The sequence below is a fragment of the Pinus tabuliformis genome, chromosome 2_2 (assembly GCF_031772625.1).
Source record: "Pinus tabuliformis cultivar Carrire ecotype Pingquan chromosome 2_2, CPIR1, whole genome shotgun sequence".
NCBI lineage: Eukaryota > Viridiplantae > Streptophyta > Pinopsida > Pinales > Pinaceae > Pinus > Pinus tabuliformis.
This window is the reverse complement of record NC_142300.1, coordinates 368,534,442-368,562,334: the sequence shown is the minus strand read 5'-3', so window position 1 is coordinate 368,562,334 and position 27,893 is coordinate 368,534,442. Positions and strand designations below refer to the sequence as shown.

The 27,893-nt window shown below is 39.4% G+C and overlaps 1 protein-coding gene across 1 annotated transcript in view; it reads right to left on the bottom strand.

The window, feature by feature from the left end:
* Positions 1–16,906: 16,906 nt before the first annotated feature.
* LOC149192771 (polyadenylate-binding protein-interacting protein 7-like) overlaps positions 16,907–27,893 on the bottom strand; it is a 41,075-nt gene continuing 30,088 nt past the window's right edge. Inside the window, exons 2-5 of the mRNA XM_089404705.1 lie at positions 21,068–21,515; positions 20,883–20,950; positions 17,755–17,882; positions 16,907–17,640 (exon numbers count right to left, since the gene is read on the bottom strand). Of these exons, the coding sequence (XP_089260831.1) occupies positions 17,343–17,640; positions 17,755–17,882; positions 20,883–20,950; positions 21,068–21,515 (942 nt within the window). The 3' untranslated portion in view covers positions 16,907–17,342. The remainder of the gene's footprint in view (positions 17,641–17,754; positions 17,883–20,882; positions 20,951–21,067; positions 21,516–27,893) is intronic.

Below are 27,893 nucleotides of genomic sequence, written 5' to 3'. Positions count from 1 at the left end.
CTAGATGTTAATGTTTTTAGGAAGATCAAGGGGTCTTCTCACGAGTTGGGATACAAATAGCGTCTATTTCAATTATGCATTGTCTTTCAACTCTAGACTACCCATAGACTTGTTCTCCAAAGAACTTGATAAACCCTTACTCTATATAATTGTTTATGGGCTTTTTGTCAATCGTATGGTTTTTTGGAATAATTTCACAAAATTTCCCCTTCTGGACTCTAGGAGGGTCATTCTAGGGGAAGATCCAAACTTCTCATTGGGAACAATTGAAATTTGGGGAACTATGGCTAGAACTGACTCTCTCACTCATTTCTTTGTAAAATAGTTTGAAAATATGGGGCTATCAAACATTCTACCTACTAAATTACTACCTACATGGAAAAATAATATATTAGGGCTGGACCATATAGAAAAAATACTTGATCATTTTCTCATATTTGAAGCCTATATGGACTTGGGATATAGGATCTCTCAAATTCAATCAGTTGGTGAAACCTTTAATCATTCCCCTATTATGTTAAGCATTGATCCTTTCCCCCAAAAACCCCCAACCCCTTTCAAACTAGATCTGGCCTAGCTAGAGTCCCCTTCTCTAATAAATTCCGCTAAATCCTCCTAGATCCCCCACTCCACTTCCTCTTTTGAGTCCCCTCTATCCAATTCCACCGAAACCTTAAAATGGCTAAGGATCAGATCATAAAGTGGGTAAAGAACAAGAAAAAATGGGACTTTAAGCTACTGATAGAGATAGAGACAAATCTTAATTTATTTTATGAGCAAAGTGCATCTATCCTAGTCACTCTTGATAAGAAACTAGAGATCAAAGCTTTAGAGGAAAAACGGAAGAATTTTTTGTTTGATAGAGAAAAGGAATGGAGGATGAAGAGTTGGGCTACTTGGTTGAAAGAGGGCGATGAGAACACAATTTGCTTTCACATAATTACAAACCAAAGAAAATAAATCAACAATATTTGGGAGATCAAAAAGCATTATGGTATTTCTACAAATTCTTTTAAGGATATTTCCAAGGAAGGATGCAAATACTTCAAAGTCATTTACTCCTCCCCCAGCGAATCTCCATTCAATGAATTATCAAAGTGTCTACCCTCATCCTTTGTTTTATTAGTGAATATGGCAACTTGTCCTTAACGAAAAAATAATCAAAGGAATAACTCTCCAGAGTCATACACAACTTTCAGAAAGGGAAGAGTCCTAGCCCAAATGGTTTACCAATTGAATTTTACATTGAATGTTTTGATTTCAGTGTAGAAGACCTCCATGCTATTCTGGAATACTCAAGACCTCAAGACAAATCCTTTCCCCCTTTAACATCACCTTCATCACCCTTATCCCCAAATCAAACTCCCCTTCATCCTTTGATCTCTTTCAACTGATTTCATTGTGTAATTACATATATAAAAAAATTTCAAATCTTATTTCTCTAAGACTAAAAAGATCCTAGTTAACAATATATCAAATGACCAATTTGGGTATCTTAAGAACTGCCAAATTCATGAAGAAATTTGTCTTGCTTAGGAAGGATTGCAATCCATCCATAAGAGAAAGCAAAGAGAAATTTTAAGTATACCTAACAAAATCTTTCAATAGATTAAGTTGACTCTATCTCCACCTATTATTGATTCATTTGAGATTTTGTCATGGATTTGTAACATGGATCACAGATTGCATCAACATCTCCTCTTTTTCTATTCTTATAAATGGAGGAGAAACCCCCTTTTTTCATGCAGAAAGGGGATTAAGAGAAGGTTGCCCGCTATCCCCCCTTCCCTTTATTCTAGTAGTGAAATGATTAAGTATACTTATCCCCAATGCAAAGCAAAGAGGAAGTTTAAGAGGAGTCTATATTTCCCTGCATGGATGCTTTCTCTCGCACTTGCTTTTCGTAGATGATATAGTAATCTTCCCTGAAGGGAATTTCCCCCACCTTATCACTCTTAACGGTATACTTTATCTTTTTTGATAGGCCACTAGAATGACAATAAATGTAGGAAAATCTACATTATTTGGATGGAGAGTTCTAGATGGCTTCAAGCCCACTACAGAAAACATGTTCTCCATGTTGATTTTCTCTCTCACAATTGGTATCAAATATTTGGGTTTCCTCCTACAACCTATCAATTATCTTAAATATATTTGGCGTTGGTTTCTGGAAAAGATTGAATACAACTTCAAATATGGCACTCAATAGGTTTCGAGGGAAGGTCGTCTAGTTCTGTATAAAGTAGTCTTGGGAGCCATTCTGAGTTTTTGGGCATCCTTATCTTGGATCACAGTTAGTGTCCTCCAGAATATTTAGAAGTTAATCATACATTTGCTGTAATGAACCCCATTTAACACAATAAATTTATTTATTTATTTTTGTTCAATATGTTAAAAATCCATGATTCTAAACTTGAGGATTCTCCTTTTAATACCTTGCTTGAATCTTCTAATAACATTAATTATTTTCCTTTCATATACATTCTCAAGATTAAGGTTTATAGGTGTAGTCCATTGTATATGTTTAATTTAACTTCTCAAAAAAATTCTCACTTAAGTAAAAATGGTTTAGCTATAATTTTTTACTTATCAAAATATTATACTTATATATTATGCATATACTTTTTCTTCTTATCATATAAAGAATAACCGTGATTTTCTAACTAATATTGCCTTATAGATAGAAGATTAAAATTTAGGTACATTAATCTCATACACCCTTCGTTTAAAGATGAAATTTAAACTTGTAATTTCAAAGCCACCACTTTTCTTTTCTTTTGAATCAACACATCTTATATTCATAAGATGCATATTGTGTATTAATTTAACTCTTATCCTTTTAATAAAAGGTTTGCTGTATCGTTCCTCTATATATATGTGTATAATATCTCCATTTTTTTATATGATAACATGGTTTACAATTGTTAGGACCATACCACATACAATGTTTAACAATATTGTATTTAAAATAAGTCTACACTTACCAATATGTATTAACCATACCGAGGTCACGTTATGTAACTACATTGTTTCAAGGTTTGATTTTATATGTTATAAGGCTCGTTCATAGACACCATTTGGTATATTTGTTTAAATATTATGTGGATTATTCACACACTTCGAAATATTCATTTACTTCCACGTGTTACTTTGCTAGGTTGACACGATAAAAATTTCACACCCTAGGATCAAAGATTGATGTCTATCCTTGGTAGACAAATGGTTTACAATGGTTAGGGTTGATTCGAAGTTACTATGACTACCCTTTGGTCTTCATTCTCGCAAGTTAAATCTTTCATTTGAAGGGTTTTCGGACAAAGCTTTGCAAGCTCTCAGAACATATTTGTTTCGCTCATTCACCATCGATTTCTTTTACTTTGAGAACGATTTCCAGGGTACAATATCCAATTCAAGTGTTTTCAATTTATACTTGCAATTTGTTAGATTTTAAATTTATGTGGCCTCCTTTTAGAAAAACATGGCTCAAATTTTCCACAGTGTTATTTGAATCTTGTCGATGTTTCAAATCCAAAAGGGATCCATCTTTGAAGCATTAGACTTCTCCAAGATTTCATGAACCTATTGGCGGATGTGTTGGATGCGTTCAATAAACTTGGTTGCTTTATCAGCCTCAAACTATACATTTGTGGATCTTTTCTGTGTAGTCTCATGAAGCATGAAAACATCAATAAGACACAATGGTTGAAATCTTAGATTCTCTTGAAAGGGACTGCAACCAATCGAGCCATGGAGAACTTTGTTATAGATGTGGTGCACATAGTGAAGGCTGTCATCCTAGGTTCATGGATGCTTAGAGTTGTATATGCAGAATATGTGCATTATCATCTTGTTGACGACCTCTGTCTGGCCATCATAGTGAAGGCTCTCATCCTAGGTTCATGGATGCTTAGAGTTGTATATGCAGAACATGTGCACTATCATCTTGTTGACGACCTTTGTCTGGCCATCAATCTGGGGATGGAATACAGTTGACTTGGTGAGCTTCGTGTCCAATAAAGTCCATAGTGCTCAGGTTCCTGCTATCCGATATAATATAATGGTCTGTGGGATCCCAAAATGTACCCATACTCGTTCAAAGAAGAGTCTGCCAGTGTATTCTTCTGTAATACTCTTCTTGCATGTCGCCAATATAATCATCTTATAAAATATGTCCACGACCACAAATACACAGTCATTACCATGCTTGGTAGAAGGGAGTCCAGGCAGATAGTCCATGGAAATGGATTCCCAGGGTTGGCTGGAAGTAGGCAAAGGAGTGTATAAGCCTTGCTTCTTGATGGTTGGCTTGGCGATGGCACATGCAGTGCATGATTTGATATATTTTCCAACATCATGTCAAAGTTTTGTCCAATAAAAATACTTATGTAGTACGACCATAGTTTTCTCCACACCAAAGTGTCATGCGACCCGACTATAGTGCGCCTCCTAAATCAGTTTGGCACGCTCACTTGAAGGAACACAAAGGTGGCCTAGGTAGTATAATATTGCATCTGAGAGGTGGAAATCTGGAACTTGCTTGCCATCCACTAGCATCTTGTATGTGGTGGCGAAATTTGGATAATTTTTGTATAGTTGAAGTCATCCAGAGGTCTCCTGGCCACAAGAGTTTAGAACAGTGGTCAATGCTGCAACTGGCGGCCAACTTAGGCAATCTACAACATGATTGGTGCTTCCGTTTTTGTATTTAATGTTCAAGTAGAAGTTTTGCAGATATGTAGACCACTTATGATGGTGATCGTTCTGCAACTTCCCTTGTGTTTGTATAATTGAAGAGGTCGGTGATCTGTGTGGATGATCGTATCCTTCCACACAATGTAATGCTTCTATTGCTAACAAGTATGCATGATAGAATGCATCTCTTTATCATAGGTGGGGTATTTCTAAATTGTATCAGAAAGTGTCTCATTATGATAGGCCACCGGATGCCCGTGTTGGGTGAGGATTGCACCAATAGCATAGTCAGAGGCGCCTATCTCAATTTCAAAGGGTTGTTATAGGTCTATCAATGTGAGTACAGGTGCAGAGCAGAAGCGGTGCTTCAACTCAACGAATGCCTTCTATTGGGACTCAGACCAAGAAAACTTTGCTTTCGCTCCGCCCTTGGTAATCTGACTCAATATCTAAGTGATAAGGGAGATCCCAAAATGAACCTCCGATAAAAATTGACAAGGCCTAAAAAGTTGCAAAGCTCTGTTAGAGTGGTCGGGGCTGGCCAATCCCGAATGACTCGGATCTTAGCCGGATCCACATGCACCCCTCGCTCATCTATGATGTAACCTAGATATTGGACCTGACTCATGCCAAAGGTGCATTTCTCCAAGTTGGCACACAGATTGTGTTGTCGCAGGGTTTGAATGATTTGTTAAATGTGTTGCAAGTGCTCTTCCCAACTCTTCTTAAAGATGAGGATGTCGTCCAAGTAAACAACCACGAATGAGTTGGTGAAGGGCTGCAAGATGTCATCCATCAATCTTGTAAAAGTAGAAGGGGAGTTTTTCAACCCGAAAGGCATGACCAACCATTCAAAAAGGCCTTCCTTGGATTTGAAGGCAGTCTTCCATACATATGTGGGCTCTATTAGAACCGAGTGATAGCCAAAATTCAAATCAATCTTGTTGAAATATTTGGCCCCCTTAAGTTGGTCCAGAAGGTCATCAATCTATGGGATTGCATACATGTTCCTAACAATGATTTTTTTAGTGTCTAATAATCAATGAAGAGCCTCCAGTTCTCATCCTTCTTTTGTACAAGTACAATTGGGCTTCCACAAGGTGAGGAACTTGGTCGGATGTTCCTTTTTTGCAACAACTCTTGGATCTATCGATTGATCTCTTCATTTTCCATAATGGAGCGGCGGTATATCGCATCATTGGGTAGAGGTGCTTTGGAAGTCCAATCGATCAAATGATTGACCTGACAGTGCAAGGGTACCTCTGTCAGTGAGGAGAAGACGTTATTGTATTCTTTCACGACCTTATCCACCTGCTTCTCTTGTGTAGTGGAACCTTTCATAGGGGTGATGGATGTGGTCACAATCCTCCCCTTACTTTGAGAATGAATAAAAAAAAAACAAATTTCCCGGTCTGGGAGATGATCTTACTACATTGCTTAGCAGAGATCAAAGAGATGGTGGTAGGCGGGGCTACCTTCGGTATTTTATATAACTTACTTCCCAAAGAAATAATAACAGTGCGAGGCCTCGACTCATACACAACATAATGTTTCCACAAGTATGGTTGGCCTAATAACACATCACAAACTTCAAGAGGGGCAACAACACACAATACCTCATTCGTGAAGGGTTTGATGTTGTAGGGAAGGCGACACTGTTGGCTGACGCAGAGATCTTGTCCATAATGAAGCCACCCGATGGTGTACAATTGTGGGTGTGGTGTGGTCAGTAGGCCCAACCGCTTCACAACCTCTGCTAAAATGAGGTTCTTTTGCCTCCCGTTGTCGACAATGAACTGCAGTGGAGACCCCTTCACCCACATCTGCAAGTGCAAAACACGCTCCCCTTCCTCTAGATCTTCGAGCTCAATATTTTGGATCTTGGTGGTGGAAACGGTGGCGCTAAGCTCTCATCAATAATTTTCTTTCCTTTTTCATTCCCCTTGTTGGGTTCTATCTCAAAGTCGGAACATGCATTTGACTCTGAAGCCTTCATCGCGACCATTAGTGACTGCTTGGCTCGACAATCACTTGTGTTGTAAGTGGGACTCTTATGGAATTCATGCCACTTTCCCATGTCCTTCTTCGTCTTCGTGGTGTTGTGCTTTGCTTGTGGCTTCGATCGGTTGTCCTGGGTCACCCCGCCTTGGTTTCGTCCTTTGTTCTATGGTTTGGGGGCGCTCTTGCCCTGCTTTTGATTCCCAGATCCAAAGTCACGCTTCTTTTGTTTAAATTTTTGTTCAGTCTTCGCATCATATTAGTATGTTGCACCAAACAAGGAGATGTCCAGGAACTCTATTTCTTCTTGAATGTATTTGTGCAGACAACCATGGTAATTGAGCACTAGATGTCGTTCAAAATCTTTGATCCTCAAATTTGGGCGTAGAGTATAAAAAATATTTGTGAGCTCATGCACATCTTGGTCCCTTTGTTTTCGTAGTGTGGTCCAATGTATGTACTTGTCCTCATAGCTCCCCATGGGGTACTATTGTTCCTTGACGTGTCGAAAAGAGTTCCAAGAGGGGGAAATTGTAAATAGAGAGGGTTCCTAAGCCCTTTTCTCACAGTGGGTTTCCCACCAGTTCTTGACATGTGGAGGAGCCTTAAGCAGTACAAAAGTAAAATTCTCCCTATCGGAGAAACTATGGACCCAAAAATAACCTGCCAACAGAGTCAACCATTTATCTACAACATTTACATCTATTTTACTTTTGAATATAGGGATATCGAAGTTACGACCCCGGGAAGTTGACGTTCCAACTAATCCTAACGGGGTCCACAAGTTTTTGGCACTTTATCTCCTAAGGTTAGGTTTTTAGATGTTTAGGGTATCCCATTATTTCTTAATGTACAATTACGGTGTAGAATTGCAACTGCTCAAGAAATTCCAATCTAAGTCAAGAGACACAATCCTACTCTAATGCTCTGCGGAATTCAGTGCACAAATTAGAACAACAATCTCAGACACGCAAAAAATAATAACACACATGCATAGTATTTTCTAGGGAAAAGTAATTGATAAAAACCCCTTAAGTCTCCTTGCATTAACTCAGATGAATAGATATATATTACAATTTCTAGCCTTGTCTAAGCTCAAGCTGCAAGTGAATAACCTCTCTCTCTACTCAATGAGAAGCTCTAATCCGGACTTGGTCAATTTCTACCTCTTCTTGAGCCCTTATTTCCTTGCGCAAATCCTAGAGAATTATCCCTATTTTTTAGGAATTTTCCTCCAATTGATTGCATAATTCCCAAGGTTTGATCATCTAACTGCATGCAACACCTGTACACCCAAGACTAATCTACAACTGATGTGACATTGCCTTGGAATCTCCACCACAACTGGGGAACTCGAATTCTCTGCATGCACTAGCTATTTTGGGCTGATTCATCAGTTAAATGGATGATCATTGAGTTAGACTGTTGTCCCACTGCACAACTGATCTTCCACTAGTTCCTCCCACTGTTAGAACTAGTTCCACTAACAACTGGATATAATTGAATTGGATTACTAAAATTTAGCAATCACACATGCTAAATTTGTCCTTGGATTTGTCCTTTGTTCTATGGTTTGGGGGCGCTCTTGCCCTGCTTCTGATTCCCATATCCAAAGTCACGCTTCTTTTGTTTAAATTTTTGTTCAGTCTTTGCAGCATATCGGTATGTTGCACCAAGCAAGGAGATGTCCAGGAACTCTATTTCTTCTTGAATGTATTTATGCAGACAACCACGATACTTGAGCACCAAATGTCGTTCAAAGACTTTGATAACCAAATTTGGGCGTAAAGTATAAAAAATATTTGTGAGCTCATGCACATCTTGGTCCCTTTGTTGTCATAGTGTGGTCCATTGTATGTACTTGTCCTCATAGCTCCCCACGAGGTACTACTGTTCCTTGACAACGTCTCGAAAAGAGTTCCAAGAGCGGGCAACTGCAAATAGAGAGGGTTCCTCATCCCTTTTCTCACAGTAAGTTTCCCACAAGTTCTTGACATGGTGGGGAGCCTTAAGTAGTACAAAAGTAATCTTCTCCCTATCGGAGAAACTATGGACCCAAAAATAACCTACCAACAGATTCAACCATTTATCTACAACATCTAGATCTAATTTACTTTCGAATATAGGGATATTGAAGTTACGACCCCGGGAAGTTGACATTCCAACTAACACCAACGGGGCCCACAAGATTTTGGCGCTTTATCTCCTAAGGTTAGGTTTTTAAATGTTTAGAGTATCGCATTATTTCTTAATGTAGAATTATGGTGTAGAATTGCAACTGCTCATGAAATTTGAATCTAAATCAAGAAACACAATCCTACTCTACTGCTTTGCGGAATTCAATTCACAAATTAGAACAACAATCTCAGGCATGCAATAAAAAATAACACACATGCATAGTATTTTCTAGAGGAAAGCAACTGCTCAAAACCCCTTAAGTCTGCTTGCATTAACTCAGGTGAATAGCGATGTATTACAATTGCTAGCCTTGTCTGAGCTCAAGCTGCAAGTGAATAACCTCTCTCTCTCTGCTCAATGAGAAGCTATGACCCAGACTTAGTCAATTTCTGCCTCTACTTGAGCCCCTATTTCCTTACGCAAATCCTAGAGAATTATCCCCTATTTTTTAGGAATTTTCCTCCAATTGATTGCACAATTCCCAAGGTTTTATCATCTGACTGCATGCAACACCTGTACACTCAAGACTAGTCTACAACTAATGTGACATTGCCTTGGAATCTCCACCACAACTGGGGAACTCGAATTCTCTGCATGCACTAGCTATTTTGGGTTGATTGATCAGTTTAATGGATGATCACTGAGTTACACTGTTGTCCCACAGCACAATTGACCTTCCACTAGTTCCTCCAACTGTTAGAACTATTTCAACTGAACTCAACTGGATATAATTGAACTGGATTACTAAAATTTAGCAATCGCACATGCTTAACTAAACTCCAAACCCTCTAACTTGAATTCACCGAGCTAACTGAGTAACAAGAGCCATGTCGTACAATTTATCTACATCCAAGTTGTCTATTGATATGGAAATTCGAATTTTCTCAATTTGACCAAGGCAAAGTCAAATTGAGACTTTCTTGTTGCACTTCTCACCACCCCCTTAGCAAGAAAAGGATTATCGACCACCCCTATCTTGCACCTTTGGAACTCGAACTTCCCTCTTGATAAGTTCTTTATCAAGATGTCAACGTCTTGTTCCTCAATTGGAATGTGTTGTAGCAACATTATTTGCCCCCGCACACAGTGTCGTAAATGATGATACAAAATATATATATGCTTGAATCGTTCGTGAAATACAACATTCTTAGAGAGCTTAATGCAACTCTAATTATCACAATAGATCACAGTTAGATCCACCATCTAACCAAACAATCCCATAAGTATCTTTCTCATCCAAATCGCCTCACATGTTGTTTGACTTGCAGCCATGTATTCTGCGTATGCGAAGCTGAGCACCACAAATCTTTGCTTCCTGTTGTACCAAGAAACTGTTGCAGACCCAACACTGAAAATTCCACCTGATGTACTCTTTAGGTTGAATGGACTCCCTGCTCACTCTGCATTTGTGAAGCCACACAGCGTCGCTCCCTCTATTCGTTTATACCATAATCCATACTGGGTAGTGCCTCTGAGGTACCGTAAAACATGTTTAGTTGCCTTCCAATATAATTTGGTCGACATAACCATATCTTAGCTCAGATGGTTGACTGCATAGCACATATATGGTCATGTGTTCACAAGATACATCAACAAACCCACTAACTGTCAGTAAATGGTAGCATCCACCTCTTCACTTGAAGTGACAGTCTCCTTCCCCCAGTTGATCGCTAGAGGTGTCTCCATGGGTTTACAACTCTTCATGTGGAATCTTCGTAGTATCTCGTTGGCATACTTGCCTTGAGATACAAACAATTACCGATCACCTTGCCATACTTCCAGCCCAAGGAAGTAGTGCATGAGACCCATGTCCTTTATCTCAAATTCCTTGCAAGGTCCTCTTGCAAGATTTGATCAGTTGTTCATCACCTGTTACTATTAAATCATCAACATATAAAAGAATGATAAGCAATTTACCTTCTACTAAAATATGATAGAGGTTCGTATCTGCTTAACTTTTGGTGAAGCCCAAACCAGTGAGATAATTGTTGATCCTATTGTACCAAGTACGGGGTGCTTGTTTGAGACTGCACAATGCTCGCTTGAGTCTGCACACATGAGACTCTAAATCAAATGTCTCAAAACCTTTTGGTTGCTCAATGTACACCTCCTCTTCAATAACCCCATTGAGAAATGTTGGTTTTACATCCATCTGGTGGATCTTCCACCCCATCTGCGTAGCTAGTGCAACAATTGATCTAATGGAGGAATACCTTGCTACGGGAGCAAAGGTCTCCTCATAGTCAATTCCCTCAACTTGAGAGAATCATTTGGCCACAAATCCAGCCTTATACCTCTTTATGTTTTTGCCTACTACATGCTTAACCTTGAAGATTCATTCCTAAACATTGTTTTTCACGATGGATTCATATTCTTCCACCATTGCATCAAACCAAACTAGTTGTTCAATTGCTTCCTCAAGAGAGGATGGCTCAATCTCTGCAAGCTCAGTCATTAGAGCCATGTAGCTAGTGTACCTATCAGGTGATCTCCTTTGTCTACGCAAATTTGAAGGAGCTTCCACATTCTCCCTCGCATCCTGCACAAGTCTATCAGCTTCCTTGGTCCTTTTTTTGCCTTCTCTGTATGGTTCTGCTTGAGTGGATGTCTCCACTCCCTGTTCCTCTATTTGCGGTTGCTCCACAACTTCTTGAGGCTCCTCCTTTGGAGCTAAAATCTCCAATTTGGTGGGATCTAAAGCTCCCTCTCAAGAGAGCACCGCATTGCTTTCTCCTCTTCAAACTTTACATCCCTTCACACAATTGTCATTTTGAGGGAAGGTAAGTACACAGTAATTGTGTGGAGTTTCAGTGTAACGCACAAAAACTCTCAACTTTGTTGTCGGCTCAAGCTTCTTCCTCGAATCTTTGGAGACATGGCAGTAAACAGAGGCTCCAAAAATCCTGAAGTGAGACGCGTCCAGTGTCCTCCTTGAGAAATCCTCCTCGGTGTAATCATACCAAGAATCCAATGAGGACTATGGTTCTGCAAGTAGATTGTTATGTTACATGCCTCTGCCCACAAATGCAGTGGTAGGCCTTGGTCATGTAGCATAGCTCTCGTAACTCCAACAATGCCACGGTGCTTTCTCTCAACGACCCCATTCTGTTGTGGGTTGTGGGGTGTTTGTTAGCTCTCTTTGAATGTCTTCTTTCGCACATAAATTCTTGAAGTCATTTGTAACATACTCACCTCCATTGTCACTCCTGAGGACCTTCAACTTGTCGATCTCTTTCTCAACTAGTGCCTTGAATTCCACAAAATTTGAGAATGTCTCATCCTTCCTCTGCACAAAGAAGATCCAGCACTTCCTTGAGAAATCATCAATAAAAATAACAAAGTATTTGTGTCTGGTAGTGGAGGTTGTCGAGAAAGGTCCAAAAACATTAGAGTGGACTCTTTCCAAGACTACATGTGTTTTGTTGTCTCACTCATGGAATGTGGATTTCACATACTTCCCCAAGGTACAACCTTTGGAGACATCCTGCTGCACAAGTACTCCTTTAGGGGGCCAATGGTTATTTGCTACATAATTTTCAGGGCGCCATGATGCAAATGGCCCAATCTCCTATGCCAAAGTTCACCAACATCACAAATCTTCACTTTCTCTACCTTACTGCTTAATGCGGCACAATCTTCCACATCCAACTTGTATAGGTTCTTCACTTGAACCCCGATCTGTTTCACTTGTCTAGTGGATATGTGTCTCAAGGATGTTTTCCTTTTGTTGAAGATCACATCATAACCACGGTCTTCCAAAACTGCTACAGAGATGAGATTCTTCTTTAGGCCTAGAACAAACATGACATCTTTGAGGCGAATAGGAGATCCTGACCCCCTCTTAAAGGTTATTATACCAATCCCGGTAACATTGTACCTTCCGTCATCCCTAAGCTCAATATGTATCTGGAGATATTTCTCCTCTCGGTCACTAAAAAACTCTCTACACCTTGTCATGTGGAACAAGCCACCAGAGTCCAAGTACCACACACTCCCCATCACAAAATTGACTATGTATGCGATAAGTGTGAAGTCTAGCTCAAACTGTGAAGCCAATGCCTTACTTGCCGCTCCTCTTGAGTTCTTGTTATACTTTTTGTGTGGAAATTTTGTAGCATAGTGTTTGAATTCATGACAATTGAAGCATTTTATTTTGGACAAGTCTTTTTTCTTGCCCCCTTGGTTGGATTCTAGTTTGGTTTGAGATTTCTTCCCTTTACCCTGCTTTCCATTTCCAACAAAAGCAAAATTTTATTTATCCTCACCCTTGGATGAGGTTTCATCTATGGTATTTCCCCTAATCTCTTCTTGTACCAAATTAGACCACAAGCATTCCCAATTCGATAATTTCTCCCTCCCATTCACTAAGTCCTAGTAGTTATGCTAGCTTTTGGGAAGGCCTAGAAGAGCTAGGCTCACCAGGTCATCTTCTGCAACATTCACACCAACCCCTCCAAGCTCATCACAAACTTGGGTAAATCTGTTGAGATACTGTGGGATAGTGTCATTTTTCTGCATCTTGATATTTCGAAGTTTGTCTTTGAGGGCTAGTTTTCTATGATCATTGTTATTCTTGAACAGCTTTGTCAGTGCCTTCCACATTGCGAAAGGAGTTTCTTTCCCATGGAGATTTGAGACAATGTGGTCTCACACTCCCTCCAAGATTATTCTCCTCGCCTTGGCTATTTGAGACAATGTGGTCTCGCACTCCCTCCAAGATTATTCTCCTCGCCCTGGCTACATCTTTCTTCCATTGCACTAGGTTTTGTGCATCAGATCCTTGTGGTTTTGCAATATTTGTCTTCACATATTCTAGCAATCCATTATCATCCAGCATCGCCTCCATGCGATCCTTCCATGCAATGAAATTCAAGTCGTCTTCCAAGACATACTCTAATCTCAGCGTATTGAAGGTCATTTTCCCAACTCTAAAAAGATCCTGCTACACTGAAGCTACAAATCATCCTTCTGATAAACAAATTCGAAAATCGTGTTCTAATGTGAATCATGCTCTAATACCATATAGAATTATGGTGTAGAATTATGCTCAAGAAATTCCAATCTAAATCAAGAGATACAATCCTACTCTATTGCTCTACAAAATTCACTTCACAATTTAAAACAACATTCTCAAACATGCAAGAAAAAATAACATACATGCACATTATTTTCTAGGGGAAAGCAACTGTTAAAAGCCCCTTAAGTTTGCTTGCATTAAATCAGATGAATAGAGATGTATTACAACTGCTAGCTCTATATGAGCTCAACCTGCAAGTGAGTAACCTATCTCTCTGCTCAATGAAAAGCTCCGACTCAGACTTAGTCAATTTTTGCATCTGCTTAAACCCTTATTTCCTTGCGCAATTCCTAGAGAATTAGCCCCTATTTTTTAGGATTCTTCCTCCAATTGATTGTGCAATTCCCAAGGTTTAATCATTTGACTACATGCAACACTTGTACACTCAAGACTAGTCTACAACTGATGTTACACTGCCTTAGAATCTCCACCACAACTAGAGAACTCGAATTCTCTACATGCACTAACTATTTTGGGTTGATTGATGAGTTAACTGGATGATCACTAAGTTACATTGTTGTCCCACTGCACAACCGACCTTCCACTAGTTCCTCCAACTGTTAGAACTAGTTTAATTAAACTCAATTGGATATAATTGAACTAGATTACTAAAATTTAGCAATCACATATGTTTAACTGAACTCCAGGTCCTCTAACTTGAATTTACTAAGCTAAGTGACAAGAGCCATGTCACACAAGTTCATTGCATCCAAGTTGTCTGCTGACGTGGAAATTCAAATTTTCTCAATTTGACCAAGGCAAAATCAAATTGACACTTTCTTACTGCACTTCTCAACACTTATTGATAAAAAAACCTTCGAGTCTCATTGTAACACAGTTCAAAAAGCATGTAGCCGCCACATCTCTTCTCAAAGATAAACTACCATTGCTTGAGCTAGTCTACTTCCATTTTGCATGTAACAATTTTCAGTACCTTGTTATTAATGAATTGAAGTTTTGTTTTTGCTATACCTCTGTGTTTTTGTTCATGTTTGTATTACATTTTGTTCTTTCATAAATCTAGATCACATAGGGTGTAAAATAGATGGTGACAGAGTGTTTTGTTAAGGCACTCCATGGTGAAAAAGTCACAAATTTGAAACCTCGTGGACAAAAATCTAGTGATGCTAAGGGCTAGTGTGGCCTAAGCCATGTGCGATCATTGATTGATTTTGATGGCTTAGATGCCCCTTGGTTGCAACTACTCAATCAACAAGTTAGGCATAACAATGATCTCAAAACTCACATTGCCTAACAAACAAAAAAAACAAAAAGAGAAATTTAAAGCAAGTCAAATTTTTTGAGAGAAATCAGGGAAAAGTCGAATTGGTAAAGTGGAGGAAAAAAACATTTAGATAAACTTTCTAAATTAATCCCAGAGTTATTTTATCTCATGCTAACTCCAAAATACTCCAATTCCACTTAGAAAAGGAACACTTAACTCAGTTCTTTCCACATTCAGTGACCAGTTAATCCAACCATGTGAACTAATGCCTAATAATAGGGAATTCAACCTCTCCTCTTCTGGGCACAAATTGAAGCAGGAAATCATTATTTAAACTAGTGGAAGGCCAACTTTCCAGTTAGAATTGTCTTGAGCAAGAACAAGCAGCGATGGTTTCTTCTCTCTTTTCAAGCTCCTGCTACTTTTTATCTACTTTTTATCTAGGTATCATTGTTTCAAAGTCATGTAAAAGTCAGCTTGGTCTCAAATCAATTTTGGCTCTTGCAGAATAAAATCAATTTTGATCACTTGTTTGTTTGGTTCAAGTTTATCTTGTGCAAATTATTAAGAGTTTCCAGTTATTTACTTGAGCGATTTGCCACTTAAATACTTTTTTCTTCTTGCATTTTTTTTCTAATATAAACCTTATTTGAGAAGGACCATTCCACATATTGAATTTACGAAGTTTCACATAATTGTTTGGTCACTAACATGCTAGTCAAACAGCCTGGCTTTTATTGCAGATTTACAGAACCATGGTACAAACACTGGGGACACTCCCTTGAGGCTAGGATGCACCAACCCAAATGGAGAGGAGGATTTACAAGTGACACATAGGGCAGATTTTCCTATGTGTTTGTTAGTTGATTTTTGCCGCTGATTTTAAAAGCTTACATCAGTTCCAAAGGCATAAAAATTAGTGCTAATACAACAAATAATGAAGCAACTTTGGACAAAAAGACGCTCATGCCTTCAACATTCAAAATACGCACTGATTCAATAAATTCAGCAATGGCTCAACCTCAAATTTTCATCAAAGACGTAGAAATTGTCCATTAAGATATGAACGGCATGAAGTTTTCCAATACAACTATCAATCCACAACCTGTTTACAATCTTAAGGTGGTGTATAGATAATCCAGCAACATAATATGAAACGATCCATTTCCCATTTGTTCATATCCCAAATTACATAGGTGCACAAAAGACAGGAAAGCCAATAATAGTCTGAAAAGAGTGATCAGCATAATACTTAATGCTCAGTGTAAAACAGACCATGTGATATTCTGAGCTCTCCTTTAAACACACAGGAGGATAAGAGCCAAATTTATAGGTACTAAAAACAGACATCTGAAGAGCAATTGGCATTAGATAAGCATATAAGATGCAATAATAAATAACGATAAATTACCATATGGCATAAAGTTTAAACCCTGTTAGAGTCCTACCCAGTAGAAGTTAAACAAGTAATGCAGCAATAAAAATTACAGACAGATACATCGTGTATGCTTTAACTAAAAGGATGAGATCATCTATGCATGATGATGGTATCAGTGATAAAAAAAGGCTTTGGACTGCAAGGGACCATGCATATTTTCAAATGGCTTAAAAGATTCAACAAGTTTGGGATAACTAATATATTTTCTCATGGTCTTCCCTTGTGATGGTAAGCCCAAATCCTCATCTCCGTCTCCGTTACATCCATATAGGCATCAAGCAGTGTGCATAAAACTTCCTGAACTACAAGGGATCCCAAATACATAAATCAGAGGAATATAATCCAATTATTAGTAATTACAACTTGACCTGTATGAACAATGTTGACTTTTAAGTAGGCAAATTCACAAGGGCTATCTGTCTGACAATTTTTTTCACTCTTCCAGCAAGTGAGAACAAAAACCCTCGAGAGCCTTATCACCAATTTCAATTATGCCAAAAAATATGGAAGATTCCTGATGAGGCTGCACTCCTAGAGGACTTCATACTTACATTAGGGAAACTACCCATGTTAACTCTTCTGCAAAAGTAGAGACATTAAATGGAGAAACAAAGCATTGTCCACAGACCAGGTTGGTTAAAAATGAAGAATTAACTCAAAATCCTACAGAAAGTGTCCTGTACACAAGACTACAAGGACAGAGTCTGCCCCAAACCACAAATATGTAAATGTCACTATATCACAACCAGCAGCATTCCTGGCTGTGGTTCAGAGTAATCAAGATGTTCATCTTCCACCAAATATCTCTCAACTGCCATTGGTAATCTTGCTGGTGTGCAAGATCCCTTGGTGTGATGACCACCACCAATACAAATTAAAACTTTCTGCTGCTGGTATCTAGACCTTGCAGTATTTCGGAGCACAGCAAGTTCATGCTTTAACACACGAATGGCTTCACTTTCATGAAGCTCATGCAGATCAATCAACTGTGTTTGTTCCTGTGAATGGTTTGGAAGAGCAGTCACTAGATTCCTGCAGTCAGTTCACCTCAATATATGTAAAATAAAATAATATACTATTATAAAAAGGCATCAGAGGTAAGCCAATTAATCTTCTTGTATCATAGAAATAAATGCCTTCACTGACCTTTGAAAAAATAATTCTTTTCCTGTCCTGTCATGGACCGCTTTCATTTGTCCATTGTGACCCTGTCCTTTGGCACTGAATTCCTTAGCAATAGCCTTATTGCCTATAAAGTACATTGGGCTAGCCGGCTGCACAGCAATTAATCATTCAAAAATTGCTATCTAAAGCTAAATGTACAGTTTGGTCTGGCTGATGCATATTAAAATTTTCCATAGCAGCATGGAGGTTTGAACGGACACTTCATATTTCAGAAGAGATAAAAAAGGTAGTACTTTGCAATGGTTCTGACATAATAATGATTTCATTGCAACCAGCTAATTAGTCAAGCATAACCAAAAGAACAATGTAAACAAATCTCATTATAAAAGCCATACTGGACTTCTAGATATGATTATATAAAAAAATGATTTCCACAGCACAATAGAAATGCAGCAGGATCAGGAGCAGCATCAGTGATATATCTGATGTGCTCTTGACCAGGCTCAAAAGCTCACTGGTTTAAACAAATTTGTATTAGAGGGTTTTGTCACATGGTCCCTGTTGAGTGTCTTTATACAGTTGCATGGATCAGGACCATTCTAGAGAGACTGGAGATGGAGGAATGAGGAGCCCTTCTACATTTATGTGACCAAGGATCTTTATGATATGGTGAGATATGCCTCTGACATTGTTACTTGTCTGAACAAAAGGTGGGGGGTGAGGACCTTGTTGCACGTTTGTTGCAGAGGTGCTATATAAGATAAGGTAAATGTATTAATGTCCGACAAATGACCACTGAAGGTCAATCAAAGTTCAAACTGTTAGGTACAATGATGTATATACAAAGTGGGAGTGCTAAAGCGACTCCTATATAAAAGAAAGAAGCAGGAAGTAAAAACAGAATAGAGGTCCAATCTAAAACCTAGAGAGATGACTTCAAAAATGAAGAGGTGGTCCAGGAGAAAGATGTAAAAGGTGAGTGTGTCACAAATCTATGGCACGAGTGGTAGGAGGCTACTCCAATCCACTGGAACCATCTCCCCTGGCATCTGAGGCCGAAGGAAGAAAACTCAAAATAGATGTCTATCTGGAAGAAGAATTGAAAGAAGAGCTGGAAGGCGTTGTGATGTTGTCTCCAAGGAAGGTCCTATTACTGTGCTCTAAAAGATCTCCGATGGAAATTGGTCTGTCTACTAATTCAAGGTTTGGTCTAACAATGCCGCCGTGGTCTCACAGAGGTACAAATAGTGTCTTGTGATCTCACTGATCTGGTATCATCTCTATCCATCTGCTGTTTTGGTGCCCCTAGTTAGGAACACCATAAAAAAGGAAGTGATCTGCTAGGCCGAAGCTGGTCCAAGATGTGGATGTGCCTGGAGGATAGAAGAAAGGAGATGGCAGACGTCTTGCATGTCTAAAGGCCAGGCATCTCTGAACAGGGTACCTAGAAAAGCTGTCAAGTGTCTGTAGCTCACTGAAAAATAGTAAAACCATCCTCAAATCTCATAGCAAACTCGACAATAAAAGATAAAATTCTCCTCAATCTCATTCTCTCAAAAATGACACAACTGGCAAATCCTGTCAAATCAGTCAATCTGATGGTCAGTCCAATCCACAGTCTATGAGAACCTAATCTGGAGTCTGAACTAGCCCAAAGGGTCCAAAGAGCATGCAACCAATGGTGAAGTGTGTAATGGGGTCAAATAATGAGTCCATCCATCCTAACCACGAGGTGCTCTGCATAGAAACCCATCTTCGGATGTAGCCCACCCTGAGGGTCTATCCAAGTGACCTGTACAAACTGCTTGTAGATATCCTCTCAAATAATTGTATTCATCTCTTGTCTGGTCAGTAAGAGGAGGTCAGGTGCACTCAGAAAATATCTAAATGGAGGGAGTAAGTCTGTGATCCATCATAATACCAACAGATGCTAGGAGATTTGAGACCCCTGCGTACCAGCATCGAGACAGAACCAGAGAACTAGTTTGATGCAATGGACTCTGATAAGCAGCAGGCCAAGTATGGGTATTGGTCCCATCCCGTCACAATATCAGCAATGTTCTAAAGGTGGTTCAGGAGTGAAAATAGACCAAACACTGTCTCAAGCCGGAAGAGCTGAGCACCAAACTTTGTGAGGACAATGGGCTGAGGAACTGTATGCTTGCATCTGATGATGCGGCGAAGGAGGATGATCTGTGCTCTTTCTGCTGAAGACCAATCAAACTCTAGTAAACCAAGTCCCCAAATCTCAAAACCATATAGAACTGTGTGCCAAACAAGAGTGCCCATGAGTGATATCTTGGATGATAAGTCTTGAAATAGTTCCAGAAACACTGCCTCTCAAGAAGGGCCAAGGACCCTGACTCGAGGCATTTGTGAATCGCTCTCTTCTTTTAAACACAAGGCTTGCAGGTGGCTTCTACTCCAGCAAGGGTTGGTTGTCAAGCATAGGCTTCATAAAATTGGCATGACAGATGTTGCTCACGTTCCATGTGGTGAGTATGAAACAATGGAACATGTGTTTTGAGATGTCAATATGCCAATGCGTTTTGAAGATTGGTCATGGTTTCAGGCTGAATATCACTTCCTAAATGCCCCAATTTCATGGAAAGGTACCCTTCTAGGGGGCACTTGGATGATTTGGTAATGTTGAAAATCCTTGTAGCACTCAATATGCCTGCTTTTGGTCAGCTTTCTTTGGAAACATTGATGTAAAATTTAAAAATTACCTTCCTTATCCTTTTACCTTAGGGGATTTGAGGAGTTTTATGCAGGATTTGGCTTTGCTTGTGAAAATTAAACAAAACATTTTATGTTGTGATGATGAATCCTTGCTCTTGGTGCACATGAGGATATTCTTGCCTTTTGGGCTTTTTTAGGGCAGGAATTTCCCAGTACCCCTGTTGTTCATGTGATGCAACTCCCTGGCCTAGATATACTTATTTGTTCCATTAAGTCATATCAGCAGCATTTCAAAAAGAAACTGCAATGGAAATTGAAACAGGTATTGGCATAATACCAAAAAACAAAGAGAAAAGCCCATACAGTCTAAATTCATACACAAATATATTGTATTGAATTATCAATTACATGACATTAATTTGGTAAAATCGTTAAAAATCTCACAAATTATTAAGACTCGAGAGTACCTTTTCAAAATATGTATTCCAGATTTGTGCATGATCTTGAGCTTCTCTTAGCTCTGAATAGGTATCAGCTGCCCCCTCAACATTTGGCCATAGACATCAGGACATACATCAACAGTAGATCGCAATTTGCAACAGCAAGACTCAGGCCTATGATCACACAATATAAAGAAACTTACAAAACTTACCCCTAGACTTTCCTGCATCAAACCACATATGTGCAGGCAATTGATGAGTATGCCATGCAGTGTCATAAGCATGAATCCTGTCTCCACTAGACATTCTAGCATCCTCGGCAAAAGAACTCGTTGAAAATTGAGAACTATTAGTTCCCCGGTCAAGATCAATGGAACCAGTTCTCTCGTACAGACACTGACCAGAATGCTGAGAACCTTTTCTAACTACTGCCGCAAAATCAATACCAGTTTTAGAATCAGCTGAAACCTTAGGCCTGCTAAAGAATGAATCTTTTTCCTCTCTTGTCCCTGGAACACTCATTGCCTGTTGTACTTCTTTTCCTGTATAGCATGAAACCATTTTTGTAATCTCATGATCAGAAAAATTCATCATGCTAATGTTTGGTGCTGATGAGGACTGTGAAGTTGCATGTGCAGGTGGTCCAGAATAGTTTTGAAGCTGCCATGGAAAGGAGAAAAATATTCATACCCTCCAACCACTACTGATTTAGTATCAAAATTTTAGATAATACAAACACTGGTGAATTACATATCATTTAAAGTTGCATTGTTTGAGCCAGCCAGTGGTAGTAGTAGTCATCTTATGTTCAATTGTGGGAAATCCCTAATGAAGACAAAACACTCTGTAGTCAGGGAACCGGGTTAGTCAAAGGCCTTCTGCCTAGTTTTAGATATTAAATTGCTCCTAAAAAGACTGAAAAGTTCCCAATTTCAAATGAAAGCATAAGTCAACTACCATCGGACCAAAGAAAATTTTCCAGGTTGCAAAAGGATACAAATACTTCAGATACTTTTTAAAGATCTACCCCCATACTGGGCTGTAGAGTGCCTCTCGGCGCGATGAAGGATAAGGCAACAAAAAATAAGCCTTACATCAAATTTATGTCCATGAAATTGCATAAATACTAAATAGTAACACAGATACAGATATTTCAAATTTTTATAAGTTTGGATATATATCGCTGGGATATACATGCAAGCTGTGTCCAATGTATCATTATGCAAATATGTATATCCAAATACATATTTGCATAACGATACATTGGACACAGCTTACATGTAAGAGAGAGAGAGAGAGAGAGAGGAAGGGAGGATGTCAGATGGGTCTAGCATGGATGGTTAAGAAGAAGCAGCTGTTAACCTTCACACCCAGGCTCAAATCCCGCTTGGGACATGTTTTCCCCTCATGGGCTGATTAGGGCTGGCAAGGCACCAGTAGTCTCACTCTCACTTAAGTGCTTGAGAATGGGATGAGATGTTTCCAAGAGAGCCACCCACAAATGTTGGGATGCGTTACCCACCAAAAGTGGGTAACATATAGGAGAAAAAATTTCTCCCCATTAAACAGTCAGCTGGGCAGCAGCCATATGATGGCCCACAGATAGCTATATATCATAACTCTCCACCTATGCTTCGGTCTGTGCTCTTTCCCATCTAGCATGCTTCTTGAGGAAGTTGGGTCATCTATTGGAAGATACACTAACCATTTTTGTGATCATGTGCTTTTTGGGGCATACTAATATGGGTCACAAGCCAGACTGGATGAGTGACCACTCTTGATTGCACCCTTGTTCCCATGCTTCACCTAGAAGGTTATCCTTTGTCCCTAGTCCAATGTGACCTCCCCTGAGGTCCTTTCTTTAGGAGGGGCACTAATGGAAAACACTGATTGAAGTAGCGTGCCCAAGGTAATCCATACTTGACACCTTCCATGTTTCCCTTATTATGCACAATGGCACATCTATTCTTTGGGTTGATTGTCATTTGTCATGTTTCCCTTATTATGCACATCTATTCTTTGGGTTGATTGTCATTTGTCATTGGGACTGGCATTCTATATCCTCATCTCTAAGTCAAGGCCTAGAAATTTTCCTTGAGAGGTTGATGCAACGAAAAGAAAGATAAAAGAATATGAAGCCACGCATGAAGAAAAGGAAAAATGCAAAAGATGGCTAAGACATAGTAAGCACATGGGCAAAAGCCTAGCATAAGTCCTACCCCTTCATTAGCCATCACCCAATTCCTTAGCATTTCATGCTCTATCTAAAAGGAACTCTTGAATGTCCCAAACTCGACGAGCAAGAAACTACTACATCTTTGAGGGGTATTGGAAAAGCATAAAGCAAGTTGGGCCTCCTAAGCTATGCAAGAAAGAAAGATAAATCATTAAAGTAAAAGTTGTTAGTGTTTGTAGCTCAAACAGGTATTTCCATGAGGGTGCATTAAAAGTATCCTATGTTTTTTTAGAAGTTCACTTTATTAAATATTAATTAATTAATAAAGTGAACATTCTTTTATTAAAGCGATTTTTAAATAATAAAGTGATTAAAGTGGATCACTTAATAATTTAATTAAAAGAGAGTTGTTGATCTCACAAATAGATCCCAACCATTGAAGATTAGGTTTTTCGCTCATGTCAAAGTTATAACAAAAAGGAGAGGACAAAGGACAAAGACACACAAAACATTCATTTCACAAGTCACATGAGTGAAGGAGAAAAACAAAGATCTGATTTTCAGCCACTGTCAAGGATTTCAACAGTATTTAAGCAAGGAGAAGGCAGCCAGTCTTCAACAAGGACAAGCAGCCAGTTAGCGACAAGGAAAAAAGCATCCATATAGCTCAGTTGAGCAGGTCGTACTGTCGTCCATACAGATTACGTAGAGTTGTACGTATTTGAGGGCAGGCTGCCTCGATTTCCAGGCAAACTGTACTTTTCAGGTTTGTTGTTCGTTTGGTTAATTCCCAAAGCCATTTTTCCCTGTAAGGGAGCTCTTGTAAGTTCTGAAGATAATTTTGAATGATGCACTGATCTAAAAGAGCAAAAATATTTCTGCACTATGAGAATGCTTTTCTCGTTTTCCACTACATGCAAAAGTTAATATTACCAGCAAGTAACTAGATCTGATCTGTTCGCTTAGATAGTTGGTTTTAGGATATTTTAACATGGTATCAAAGCTCCAACTCTTAGAGAAAAGCAGATCTATAATTTTCAGGTTACTTCGGCAAGCTTAAAATATAAAGCTCAGGACAGCCATGTTAGTAACCAGTGTGAAAGTTGAAGATCAACTTGATGGGGTTTCAAATTTCTTGCCATGGAAGGAAAGAATCTTAGTGATCTTGAAGAAGCAAGACAAGAGGGAATTCGTGTCCAAGCCTCCTTTAGCTCCAATGCAGGCCTCGAAGAGCACGCAGACATAAGCAGTAGTAGACCCTGCAGCGCAACAGCTTAGGATAAGAAGGACATTAAGGCATAGAGGGTGATCCTTGAAGCTACTAAGGATCATCTGATTCTGCATGTTGCAGAAAAGATTAGATCTAAGGATATGTCTGATGCCTTAGTATCGTTTTTTCGAAATGATAACATGAGTCAGAAAATGATTCTCAAAACTAAGTTTAGAGAGTGCACAATGAACCCCTCCAACAATGTAACCAACTACCTTATGAGGATCACACAGATCTATGAACATCTTGCAGCTATTGGAGAAGTTGTATTGGATGTAGATCTAGTGAATGTTGCTCTGAATGGGTTCACCAAGGCTTGGGAACCATTCATCATGGCCATTTGTGCTCAAGAACATCTTCCAATTGGGGAAGAGTTTGGGGTGACTGCATCCAAGAGAAGACTCATACAGAGTCCAAGACCAGCAAGCAAGGAGGAGAAGCAGCAGATGAAAACTTGGCTCTGGTCAGCAAGACGAAGAAGACTAAAGGGAAAGTTTCCATCAAGGGTGATAGTCAGGGAGAGGGATAGCAATATAGGCAGAAGAGAGATATGAGTAAAATCAAATGCTATATCTGCCATAAGAATGGACACTTTGCTTCTCACTGTCCAAAGAGGAACAAGGGCGAGGGGAAGTTGCAGATAGTTGCAGAGACACGGTTGAGCGAACTTGCTTCCAAGTTCGAGAGTGACTTTTCACTCATGTCTTGCCTTTCTACAAGCACCATTGCTAAAAGCCCCTAGTACTTGGTTAGTGGCACCTCTCACCACATGACAAAGGCCTGAGAGCTATTCAATAGTTTTGCAAAGGAAAACTCAGGGATCCATATTGAGCTTAGCAATGATGCCAAGTATATAGTGAGCAGCAAGCTTGAGTTAGGAGGGTCCTTTGATGCATAGGAGGTACTCTATGTACTTGGCCAAAAGAAGAACCTTTTGTCCAGACTCCATCTCAGTCAAGGAGTACAAAGGTTACAAGGTTAAATTCCAAAGGGGGCAAATGTTCATCTTCCCAGAGAGAGCAAGTCCAAAGACTATTATGAGGATTGGAGTCTAGGAGGGAACCTATATAGACTTCAAGGTCAGACTGCTCAGGCACTAGTACACACCAATGAGAGCATGTGCAAGCTTTGGCACGAGAGGATGGGGCATCTCCATCACAAAGCTCTACCATTACTGAGACGAATGGTCACTAGGCTTCCATACTTTAGTCTGGACTAGCAGGGGATGTGCAAAGTGTGTGCACTTGGCAAGAATGTCAAAGCATCTTTCCCTAGCAGCGAGACTTTATCTAAAGGCATTTTGGATCTGATCCACTCTGATTTAACATAGCATATGTCAGTATCTTTAGTAAAGGTCACATCTTACTATGTGACATGTTGTCGCTCAGATTGTACAGGCACGGTGCAACAATCACTAAGGTCGGGGCTATCACTCTGATCCCCGACCTCTCTGTTCTAGTTGTCTCCCAACAACAGCCTATGGGGAGTAGTCCCTATGGAAGATGGAAATGCAAGACCTATTAGCAACCAACAAGTCTGGGAGACACGATTGAATGGCCTAGCCACTTGGTTCATTATAGCAAGTTACGAGATTAGATTGAATTATTTATGAGCCCAGTGCTTTATGGAGTCAACTACTTGCTTTAGATCAATTACATACCAAGTGACCGGATGAACAATTACGGCTTTGATGCTTAACTATCCTATATGAAATGCAAGATCTTGGTTAATTTTAATTAAATGCCTAGCTAAGTAAATCCCTTAATCCCTAGTTGTTTTGAGGCCAGTCTCAAGAGTAGGTGGCAAAGAGAAGTCAACGTGAAGCAAGCAAAGGCTTGGTTAGCATACCTCTCCTTGAAATCTAACATACCCGATGCCTCCATTGCTGCAGAGACTGTGGCTCTGATGACTGCAAGGTCACTGTTTTAACCACTAGAGAGGGTCTATCGAACTCTATCCTTCTCAAGCTAAAAATTGAAGAGTGGCCCTATCTTTCTATCAACCAAGCTTAAGCTTGGAGGTAAATTTCTTAATGCACAACTAAGTCTAGAATGAGATGCAAGATGGATGAATGCTCTTGAGTTAAGATTGTTTATGTTAAGTACTTAATTATGATTTAGCTTCAGTTATTACACAAAGTAATTGATGAATGAGGGACAATCTTATACACAAGATGAAGTGCTCAATATCACAAGTGCCAACAAGATACAAGAGATAGCCAAGATACAGCTGATCAATTATTAGATAATCACAAGGTAGATGTTCTTAAAGAAAAAATATCACCAATATGCCAAAGATCCACAATAGGTATTAACCATAAATCAAGAGTGGCAAGAAAAGAGATTTATAGCACTCAATTGCTCAAGATGATTAATGTTCTTTAGACAAATTAAGAGCTTTCCAAATTATGTCAACAAGATAGTGCCAAAAATAGAAGTAGATTACCACAATGCCAACAAGAGATGCCAATATCCAATAACCAATTTAAGCAATAGAAACCATTCCACAAGAGATAAGATTAATGTGCTTATGCGAGTGAGCTTATTAAGTGCAAAATTGAGACTTTGAAACTTATGCAACTCACAAAAGACAACAATGTGTTCATGCTTTTATTAACAATTGTCAAATCACTTACTATAAATGATGTTCCTTTCCACGATGAGCAATTCTTATCATTAGAGCATGAGAAAATGCAAATCCTTACATCATTTATGTTCAGTGAGCAATAATTAGACTTTTGCGACAACAGTAAATTTAATTTAGATTGGAGCACGTAAAATGCCAATTATGAAATGCATATGAATGCCAAAATGCAATTGAGACAACCCACTTGAATAAACTATTTTGCCAACATCAAATTTTCAATGAATTAGTTTATTTTAGATGCCAAGACCACTGTTATTTTTCAGACCTTAGTGTGCTTATGACAGTCCTAAAATTCATGAAATTTGCCCAACAACAAATGCCCAACTTATGCACATGAACTAGCAATATGTATCAAGTATTTTATTAAGTGAATTTAAGGCACTTAATTAGATTTTTACCACTGTTAGGAAATGAACAGAGAGTTGTAGCAAAACAGTGAGGAGAATAAGGGTTTTGAGGGCAAACCACTTGGCCTTGAGGCCTTAAAGAACTTCTAGAAGCCTTGTCCAGAATTTCCCTAATGGAGAGGCTACCTGCAACCACAAAAAATATGACCAATATCTCTGCAAACAACAAGTATTAGCTCAGAAATGTAATGATACTCCAAAGAATGACTGGATGATGCAACAATGGGCTAAAGGAGGGGCAGCAGCAAGGGCTTAAGGCCAAGAAAGCTTGTGGTGAGAGGAAAAGGCCTTATAGGCCTGCGTTAGGGCAAGTGAAGGCCCAATGAGGGCTGCCGAGAAGGGATCAAGGCCCTAACGCCCTGCGCCTCAAGGCTAAGGCCTCCTAGAGGCCTGCGACACCCAAGAAGGGGCCACGGCAAGGGAATAAGGGGAGGCCGAGAGGCCTGTGACCTAAGGAAAGGCAGGCCGAGGGGGTAAGTGAGGCAGCAGAGTGGAGGAGAGGCCTATGGCAGGGAAAGGAGGGTAGCAGGGGAGGAGAA